General features: G+C 38.9%; 1 protein-coding gene across 1 annotated transcript in view; it reads left to right on the forward strand.

Moving 5' to 3' along the window:
• The window catches only part of ENPP1 (ectonucleotide pyrophosphatase/phosphodiesterase 1), a 59,547-nt gene extending 58,020 nt beyond the window's left edge, over positions 1-1,527 (forward strand). The window contains exon 25 of the mRNA XM_019729374.2: positions 796-1,527. Within this exon, the coding sequence (XP_019584933.2) occupies positions 796-966 (171 nt within the window). The 3' untranslated portion in view covers positions 967-1,527. The remainder of the gene's footprint in view (positions 1-795) is intronic.
• Positions 1,528-11,200: the final 9,673 nt, after the last annotated feature.

The following is an 11,200-nucleotide window of genomic DNA, read 5'->3' on the forward strand; positions in this document are numbered from 1 at the left end:
GGAGATCTTTCAAGTATAATCATAGCCCACCAACCAGTCAGTGTTTTCTTCATCTAACCTTCTCCAGTAGCTTTTTTCAGAAAAATTTACACTAACACATGCATATATGATTTCCATCTCTATTACCTGTGTCAGCTACCACCTCTGCTTCCATGTGCCAGAGTATATGCCTTTAATTCTTTTCTAATTTTATATCAGCTAAGACTTCACTACCTTACCAAAAATGAAATTGTTTTATCACTTCCCCCAAACCCTTTCTTCATTGCAATTATGTATATAACTGATTCTCATAAGAACTAGTGTTTGTATAGTGCATTTGCACACATCATTACATTGGATCCTCAAAACAAAACCTTGTAAGGAGGGTTTAGATAAGGGAATCTGGATTCAGATGTGAAATAACTTGCCTCAGTTTACTTGGTAGGACCAGGATTTGAATCCAAGTTTCTTTATGCTAATTCCCATATGCTTTCTACCATGCCATATTGCTTCTGTTTTCCAACATTTTTTAACCCTACACAACTGAAGTGTCCTGCACGAATGCAATAAATCAGCATCTGTTCCAGGTACACTTTCCTTTCCCCGAATTTGGTACATTTTATTAAGCAAACATACACGATATATATTAGATAGTGAGTTACAAGAGCAAGGATTATGCCTAACAAATTTTATGATATCTGCCACTTAAGAGCCAAAGTGCCATAGCTGATTAAAATAGGGGAGATGGAGAGCTTGGAGGGTAAGTGAACTGACTGTCCTCCAGTGACGATTTTTCTTTATTTCTCACCCTCATAGCATGGGAAGCATGAATCCTCATGGGTTGAAGAGTTGTTGAAGTTACACAGAGCTCGGATCACAGATGTTGAACACATCACTGGACTCAGCTTCTATCAAGAAAGAAAAGAGCCAATTTCAGACATTTTAAAGTTAAAAACACAGTTGCCAACCTTTAACCAAGAAGAGTGATATTTTTTTATTCCAAAAGCACACCATATATCTTTTTGAAAGAAACTTCTATTTTATACAGTCCTCTATTCACAGTATTGCATTGTTTGGAAACTGTCGACCAGAGTTAGAACTGGGAATCCTCTGTGATACGACCATCTCAGGGAAACTGGTGGCCTCAGCATAGCAGCAGAAATGTGTTCCTATTGAGTCTCGCACAAGTTTGAACGTGTAAGGGTTGTTCAAATTTGGGAATAAAGACAGACCAAACCTAAAACTGCTCTTCTACTTCTCTTAAGGACAGAAGTAGCCTGTGAACATTGTCTGGACACCAGATATTTGAATCTTATTATCATTAGTAAACTTTTATGGAGCTGACAAACACCAGACTAATGAATAGGATTGGAATAATCCATGTTATGTTAGTATCCTCACAAGATTTTTAAAGTGATTCTTGAATCTTTTAAAAGTGATTTTGGAATTTCATTTATTTTAGTTTTAATCAAAAAAAAAAAAAGTCAATGGAAACAAATATTTCTGAGGTCCTCAAAAGCAAAATATGTAATCCTGTGTTATGTGTTTTATTGTGATGGCTTCTCCTGATTTAATGACTCTAACAAGTTAAACTTTGAGGGAATATCTGTGAATTGAGTATATCGACCTGTTATAAAATTTTACCCTACATTTGTACCGAAAAACAGAAATACTCCCATCCTGCTCCCTGGTAATTAACATAGGTTGAAAACAGCTCTAAAAGTGGTTCTTTTAGACTATTAAAATGTCTTATCTTGGTGAAATTTCAGAGAACTTGCCAGTACATGCAAGGTGACATTTTTCATTGAGAAGGTAGGAATGTTTTCCTCTGTGCACAAACATGACCCCACTTGCAGGAGAGCTATATTGCCCTGACTGCTCATTTTGAAGCTCCATAGATTTGAAGACATGTTACCATCACTTCATATCTTCTTGGTGGTCATGATAAATGAACTTGATTTCTCCACTGCATAGACTATATTCTTTTGTGCCTACCTGTGAACCTTCAAAAGCTACGTTCATTTCTAGGCTACTTGGGTCTAATTTAGGTATTCTATTAGTACACCAAATATTTGTATTTGTCTTTCATATGATAGTCATTCTTCAACTGCCTCTGGGCCACAAAGGCCTTTAGATAATACAGTTTGCACCCAAAAATTATTTAATAATTTAGAAAGTTTCATTGCTTTCTGTTTTAGTCCCATAGATCTCTGAAACTCTGTACATTATTTTTTATTTAAAGTTTTTCTTTTTTCTCTGTTGTTCAAATTGAATAATTTCTATTGTTCTATCTTCAAGTTCACTGATTCTTTCTCTGTGTAATACATTCTGCTGTTGAGCCCATCTACTGAATTTTTTTTAATTTCAGTTATTGTATTTTTTTATTTCTAAAATTTCCATTTGGGTCTTCTTTATATCTTTTAATTCTTTGCTGAGACTTTTTTTTATCTCTGCTGAGACTTTCTGTTTTCTCATTTGTTTCAAGAATGTTCACAATTGCTCAATGAAGCATTTTTATGATGGCTGCTATAAAATCCTTGTCACATAATCCTGACGTGTGTGTCATCTTTATGTTGGCATCTATTGTCTTTTTCATTCAAAAAGATTGTCCTGATTTTTGGCGTGATGAATGGTTTTAAATTGAAACATGGATATTTCAGGTATTACGTTACAGTTAAACCATCTGTTTTTAGCAGTTTCTCTGAACATCACCCTAGCAGGGGAAGTGGGGGCTCTGCCTTGTTACTGACAGGTATGTTAGAGTTCAGGTTCCCTATTCAGCCTCCGTTGACACTTGGGGTAAGAGAGGACCCTTGTTACTGGACATGGTGGGAATTCAGCTCTGCACGCGGCCTCCATTGATGCCTCCCTGGCTGGGATGTGCAGGACGCCCAGTTACTACCCTGACATAGTCTCCACGGACACTGGACAGGGCTGGCAAGGAAAGCTTTATTATCACCAAGTGGAGATGAAATTACCAGTTCTCTACTCAGCCTTCTCTAGCATCACCCCGCAGGGCACTTGGGGCGCCTGTTCATAGCCTGGCAAGGGTGAAAGTCTAGGCTCCATACTCTGTCTCTGCTGATATAGATGGGATCGTGGTCTTTTCTGTAGTGTTTGGCTGGAGTGCAGCAGTTATTGCTTTCTTTCTTGCTAGGTGGTTTCTCTTCTGTTCCTTTGGATAGAGGCCTTTCTTGAGGCTTCTTTTTGTCTATACTTGGTGTTTCCAGGTTGCTGACTTCTTCAGCTCCAAGTCTGGGCTATTTGAGCTACCAAGAAAACTTGGGAATGCATGACATTGTTCCTTGGGTCCCAAGGTCCCTAGCCTGTGTGTCTTCGCTACCTTTCAGAATTTTCCTATGTTTGTTTTATACGTAATAACCCAGCTTTTTATCTGCACTTAGCAGAAGTGTCTCATTGGTTTTTATGTATTATTCAAAACACATGCAGACTCGATTGCCTCTACATAAAACATCTTAGTAAATCTTAATTAAATGGATAGATGCCTCTTCCCTTTGCCAGACACTAGGAATACAAAGAAACACAAGTTATAATCATTGTGGACCTGAAGAGAGAAAGGAGGCAGCAGAAGTGTAAATGATCCTTAAAAGATGGTAAATGTTGCCATGGAGCCGTGGGTGAGGTGCCAGGGAGTACAAAGGATGCACTGGGTGCTGCTTGGCAGTTTCAGCAGTGGCTTCCCAGAGGTAGTGACATTGGAGATGGGACTTGAAGGATGAACTGAAAGCTCTTCAGGCAAATAGGTGAGGAAAGAGTATTCTAGCCTCTCTGAGATGGATACATTTTGGCATTTTCTCATTTACTACTACTTCTGATATTTTCTACAAGTGTCACTGTGACCAGCTTATAATATTCAACTATTTCATTTTTCTTGCTTTGTTATAGTAATCTCCCATTCTTAAAGGAAATGTCAGACTATCACTTCTATGCTGACTCTTTAAAGGAAACGGCATCCATATTTCTTCCTACTTAGCTTTTTTCCCTCCAGGTGGTGTTACACAGTATTCCTTTCTTTTGTTCTTTAAAGAGATACTTCCTTTCACTATTCATCAGGTTTAAACATGTGACTAGTCACCACTTCCCCAATTTGAATGGCAAATTCCTATGACCATATATGAAAACGTTCTCCTTCAATAAAGGGTATTTTTTGCTTCTCAAATGCTAAGCACGACTTTATTTATCTCTTACTGTCATGCCTCTGGTCAGTATTTCTTAAATGAGGTAAGTAACAGGGATAGAGCTGAACCACCTACTCCTGCAGCAGAGGCTCTTAATTCCCTTGATATTTTTCTGTCATTAGCAACAATAACTGTCCTGCCCTGCTCTGTAGGTACATGCTAATAGAAACTGGCATTTGAACTTTGAAACTAACTATGATGACTATATTTCATGTTGAAGCCTATCACAGGAATTTTCATAAACATTAAGTCAAATTCTATTATGGGTACAGTCCAAGGACACTCTCCCTGATTTGGGGCCAGTCTAAATATTGTAAGGTGGAAAAGAAAAGTCTTCTACAAAATATAAGTGTCTCCAAGCTAAAATGTGGATTTACAAATAAAAGTTGTATATTCAGAAGCTTGGTTACTTTCCTGGGTGGTGTGTGTGTTTTTGGAGGGTGGGGGCACATGATGGGTGGTGGTGTTTCTCCAGGGACTGATACTGAGTGCAAGGATTCTGGACAATTAACCACAGCTGTGTTGTTGGAATGAGAGGCTCCAAAGTTCATTTCAGGTTAACTGAGTAAACATCCATTTCTGATCTGTGACCTATATTCTTGTTTCTGGTATTTTAATTACATTTCATCATACTTCCAGGTAAAAACAAACAACAGGCATGTATAAATATCCTTCCAGTACTTAGATGGTCTGAAACCAGAGGGAACATCTCCAACTTGTAACTTCCATAGATTTTTTTTAAACACGACATTTTTGCATTTATCCTGTCCATTATATATAAATAGTGACTGGAGAAAAAAATCAAAATGTTGTCTAGAAATCATATCCATACCAAGAAACAGACGCATAAAATATGTGTTAGCATACTAGAAATGAAAGAATCTGTGGAATAGGTGGTATATCTATGGGATGCCAACAGGAAGTGACAACATGAAAGAAGCCCCTTTCATCCCACCAGGTACAGTTTTAAATTTAACTTCAGACTTGCACATAAACATCCTCAATTCAGGGGACACTTGGAGGATTTTAATGAAAGTTAACACATTTGAAATTTATATCCAATTTCACTATATATCAGAAATTCAGAACTCAGACTAGACTTCAGCTTTCACAGAACAGATGTAAAAAGCAATTTAATAAATATCCAGGAAATGAGATTTCTATAACATCTCTTAGTAATTCTGCCCCATGATGCCCGGGTATTTTTCACTATCAGAAACGTTTTATGCCTACACTTGGATGGTGTTGTGCTGAGCATAATATAAAGGAAATGATACAGGCCTTGGTACTGAAAATTTGTAAGTTAATAAAAACTTGAGAGGATTTTAGATAAATGAGATCAAAATTTTCTCAGTCCAGTGAATGGATCTCATTGCTCAAATTTTCACAATTTAAAAAATCTCAGTTAACACAATTTTGAATTCTCTATCATAAAATGTTCTATACCTTCACACAATTTAACTGTCTTTGTTTTGAAGAGTTACTTATATTAAGCTCCAAATAAACAGGGTAGTAAATGTGTGGGTCATTTGTGAACTTGTTTCTTTTTAAAATATCACCATAGTTTAATGTTTTGAGGAACCTCCACACTGCCTTCCATAGTGGCTACACCAGTCTGCACTCCCACCGACAGTGTGTGAGGGTTCCTTTTTCTCCACAGCCTCTCCAACACTTGTTACTATTTGTCTTGTTGATGACAGCCATCCTAACTGGGGTGAGGTGGTATCTCATTGTGGTTTTTATTTGCATTTCTCTGATGATTAGTGATGAGCATTTTTTCATATGTCTATTTGCCATTTGTATGTCTTTGGAGAAATGTCTCTTCAGGTCCTCTGCCCATTTTTCAATTGGGTTGTTTGTTTTTTTGTTGTTGAGTTTCATGAGTTCCTTGTATATTTTGGATATTAGCCCCTTATCGGAGGCACTGTTTGCAAAAATCTTCTCCCATTCAGTTGGTTGCCTCTTTATTTTGTTGATGGTTTCTTTTGCTGTGCAGAAGCTTTTAAGTTTGACATCGTTCCATTCATTTATTTTAGCTTTTCCTTCCCTTGCCTTTGGACTCAAATTCATAAAACGCTCTTTGAACCCAAGGTCCATAAGTTTAGTACCTATGTTTTCTTCAATGCAGTTTATTGTTTCTGGTCTTTTGCTTAAGTCTTTGATCCATTACCGTATGACCCAGCAATCCCTCTCCTGGTTATCTACCAAAAAAATCTGAAAACATTTATCCATAAAGACAAATGTGCTTCAATGTTCATTCCAGCTTTATTTATGGTGGCCAAGACATGGAAACAACCAAAATGTCCTTCGATAGATGAATGGATAAAGAAGTTGTGGTATATATACAAAATGGAATACTATTCGGCGGTAAGAAAAGATAAAATAGGGCCATTTGTGACAACATGGACGGATCTTGAGAATATAATGCTAAGTGAAATAAGTCAGACAGAAAAAGCAGAGAACCATATGATTTCACTGATAATGTGGTATACAAACCAAAAACAACAAAAGAACAAGACAAATGAGAAACAAAAACTCATAGACACAGACAATAGTTTAGTGGTTAACAGAGGGTAAGCGGGGAGGGGGTGGTACATGAGGGTAAAGGGATCAAATATATGGTGATGGAAGAACTGACTCCGGGTGGTGAACACACAATGGGATTTATAGTGATGTATTACAGAATTGTACACCTGAAACCTATGTAACTTTACTAACAATTGTCACCCCAATAAAATATAACCATAGTTTAACTCAACAGCACACTTCAGGACATTGCAACTAGATGAGATTCAATTAGATCAATATTGACAATAGGTTTCAAAGCTGTGTTTTCTCTATCTCAAGGAATTAGGCATTGGGGATAAGTTGCAGAGCAGGACAAATGAGATACCTGGCCCTTGGTCCTTACTTATCAATGTTTCACCTTTATTTCAAAGCCCAGCCCAAGGCCCCTGTTCTTAAATATCACTCCTCTTCTGCGCCATACTCCTAAGGTACTGGTTATGTGACTTAGCGTTTTCTTCTAGGTGGAATAAGTGGAATTAACCAATCCTTTCCTGTCTCCCTCCCTCCCTCCCTTCCTTCCTTCTTTCTTTCCTTCCTTCCTTCTTTCCTTCTTTGCTTGCTTCCTTCCTTCCTTAATTCCTTCCTCCTCTTTTATCCTGTAGTATATATTTGCTGAGTTTAATGCTATTTCTTTTTATCTTACTTATGGTTGACATTCTTCTTGAAGCTTTTTCTGAAAAATTTCAAGAATACACAAGAATCAGAGTATAATGAAGCTCCATGAATCCATGTCCAGTTTCCCTGATTACAATTCTAACAGCATTATTTAATCTATCACTCATTTAAAATTATTTTTTTACATTCAATATTATTTTATATTAATTTCAGGTGTACAGCATAATGGTTAGACATTTATATAATTTAAGAAGCGATCCCCCTGACTAGCCTAGTACCCACCTAGCACTATATATAATTATTAGCACATTATTGACTGTATTTCCTATGCTTTACTTTACATCCCTATGACTATTTTGTAATGACCAATTTGTACTTTTTAATCCCTGCACCTTTTTGACTCTGCCTCCACCCCTCCTGTCTATCACCCCAACAAATCTAGTACACATCTAACACCATACATAGTTATTAAATAGTATTGACTACATTCCTTATGCTATAACCTACACCCCAATAACTACTTTGTAACAACCAATTTGTACTCAATTCCTTCCCCTTCTTTCACCCACACCCCAAAACCCCTCCCATCTAGCAACTATCAAAATGTTTTCTGTGTCTATGAGTTTGTTTCTGTTTGTTAATTTTGTTCTTAACTTCCACATATAAGTGAAATCACTTATCTGCATCTGTCTTTTTCTGTCTGACATACTCAGCACAACACACTCCAGGTCATCCATGCCACCACAGATGGTAAGGACCCATTTCCTTCCAGGTCCAAGGAATATTCCATTGTAAATACGTATATACTACCTCCGTTTTATCCATTCTTCTATTGATGGACACCTAGACTGCCTCCACATCTTGGCCATTGTAAACAATGCTGCAATATTGTTTATATATAAATGTGTACATCCCCTCAAAGTAGCTTGGAATTCTTCATATAAATACCCTGAAGTGATATTACTGGGTCATTACTTGTCTCTTGTTATAGCCTTTGTTTTAAAGTCTATTTTGTTTAAGTATAAATATAGCTAACCAAGCTTTGAAAGTAATTATTGATAGGTATGTAGCTATTGCCATTTTATTATTCATATATATTTTTTTCTGTCTTAAGAAGTCCGTCTAACATTCCTTGTAATACTGATTTTGTGATGATGAACTCCTTTAGCTTTTTCTTGTCTGGGGAATTCTTTATCTGTCCTTCAATTTTAAATGATAGCTTTGCTGGGTAGAGTAGTCTTAGTTGTAGGTCCTTGCTTTTCATCACTTTGAATATTTCCTGCCAATCCCTTCTGGCCTGCAAAGGTTCTGTTGAGGAATCAGCTGACAATCTTATGGTTCTGGGGCCTCTTGGGGTGGGCTCTGGTGCAGACGCAGGTCAGCCACTGCCGGTGACTGACCAAGGGCTACCTAGTGGGAGCTGCCAAGTAATCCACAGTTGTTCGCTGCCTGTGCTAACCCTGGAGAAGAGTTGGAAAGGCCACACTGTGAACTGAAGACTTTGCCACCAGTACTAGGCCTGAGGTAACTCCACAAAAAGCCAGGACACCCAGAGGCCTGCTGCCACCTGCTGGCTCACTTAAGATTCAGCCAATGATAAAGCCTTGTGCATACACAAGTTAAGTGAGGCAGGGTCTCAGGGAGTCACTAGAGTTGTGCTCAGCAGGTTATTGTAGACTCTGGTTTGGTGCCAGTGCTGTGCCTGGAGCAACTCAGAAAAAGTTTCAGAGCACATGGAAGCCAGTTGTTGCCTGTCTGGAGCCCATGGACTCTGATAGTTTTCTTAGAAAGAGTGCAATGGGAAAGGGGCTGCTCGCAGGTAGAGAAAGTGCCTCCAGCTGTGTGTGAGCTAGGTGGGGCAGGGATCCCAGCTGAGTCAATAAGGCGGAACAGAGGAGCTTGCCAGGCCAATCAGATTCAGATTTGGCCTATGGGGGCGGGCTCAACATAGAAAGGATAGTACCTGCCTGCCAGCTGCAAGGAAGAGGACCCCTCACTGAGAAAATGCCAACTGTTCTCCAGTCCTCCCCCTGAAGCCCCTGCCATCCCCCTCCTCCCTCACCCACTCCTAGAGTTCTCCAAGGCCACTTGAGTCACCGTCCCTCCGCTGGAGCCAAAGGTGAATGCCTGAGAGTGTGTGAGTCTGTGTTCGGGCCATGTAAGAGGACATCTGGGTTTCCTGCAGCCTTCTGTCCCACCTGAACAGTTGGAATTCCTACTGTTTTCCACAGCCAGATGTTGTGGGGCTTCTCTTCCCGGCAGTAGTACTTCGGGCTGGGGAGCCTGGTGTAGGGGGTTGGGGAGCCTCGCTCCTTCTGGGGGAACTTCCACAGCCAAGGTATCTCTCCTGATTCTCAATTGCCACAGGAAGTTTTGAGCTCATTCTTCATCCTGCCCTGTCCTACCAGTTTCAATGTGGCGTCTTTATATTTTCGGTTATACTGAACTTCTGTTTGGCTAGATTTCAGATGGTTCTCCAGGTTGATTGTTCTATAATTTAGCTATAATTTTAATGTATTCATGGAAGGATGCAGGCTTAGTGTTTATCTACTCCACCATCTTGCATTTCTCCTCAGTTGACATTCTATTTTACTCTGAGATGAGGTGTGACCATCTTTTAGTATTGTCTGAGAATTATTTTTTTTTTTCCTTTAAACTACAGTGTCAAGGAAGAATATTTTGTGTCCTATGTACTTTTTTGAAACTCAAGGGTAGATAGGGATGGGAGAAAAGATTGACAAAGTTTGTCTTAGACCTTCTTTGACATTTGGGATATTTCCCTCTTTAGAGATTGTCTTATAAAGGGTTCACTTCATCTGAGTATAAACAATTCCTATGTTGGATACTCTTGGACTTTGGCTCATTTCCTCAATTTAGCTCATACCCAGGAGATTCTACATCTCTGTCAACCCTATTTTCTCTTTCCCTGTTTTGCTATTTGTTCCCCCCAATGTAGTTCCCATTATGTTTCCCATTTCACCACTATGGTAGATTGTTTGCTTTTTCCATCCTGCATGCCCCTTTGCAATGTGACTTTGCTACACCATCCCTCAAATGTGGGCTAACTTGTGACTCACTTTGACCAGGTAGAATGTGGCAGAAGTGACTGATGAGGTTGCCTTGCACCTTATGCTTTCAGCTCTGTAAATGTTCCTACCACAATGTAAGGAAGCCTAGGTGAAACTACTGAATGATGAGAAAAGATGAAGGAGAGAGGCTCAGCTCAGAGCCTGTACCAACACCTCATATGAGAGGGTAAAGCCATTTTCTGCCCTCCAGCCCTAACAGAGCTGCCAGGTGACTGTATCTGTGTAAGTGGCCTCAGTTGAGACCATCAGAAGAACCACTTATCTGAGTATGGCCACAGAATTTGAGAAATATTAAATCTTTCTTAGATGCTCCAATGTCTTGAGAGGTTTTTTATGCAACAATATATAATTAATACCTGAAAGCAATGGTACTATAAGAACAACATGCAGCATTGGCTTTGAAACCAGGCAGTGGGCAGAGATTAGAAAATGGTAAAAAGACTATTGAAGGCAGAAGAAAGAACTACCTGTGTATGTGTCATGTAATGTTGGAGTTCTTCAAAATTTATTTCTAATTGTTTGTGAAGCACTCTGAAGGTGACAAGGCTGAGCTTAAAATGGAAACACCAGTCATCTGTGTGTACGTATTGATTTCATATTTAAAAGGACATGTTGATATGCACCCACGTCCACTGCAGCATTAGTAACAAGAGCCAAGAGGTCAAAACAATCCAAATGTCCATTGATGGATGAATGGATAAACAAAATATAGCATATACGTACAATAAAATATTATTCAGCCTTAAAAAG

This window comes from Rhinolophus sinicus, linkage group LG05, assembly GCF_036562045.2.
Source record: "Rhinolophus sinicus isolate RSC01 linkage group LG05, ASM3656204v1, whole genome shotgun sequence".
In the NCBI taxonomy this organism is placed as follows: domain Eukaryota; kingdom Metazoa; phylum Chordata; class Mammalia; order Chiroptera; family Rhinolophidae; genus Rhinolophus; species Rhinolophus sinicus.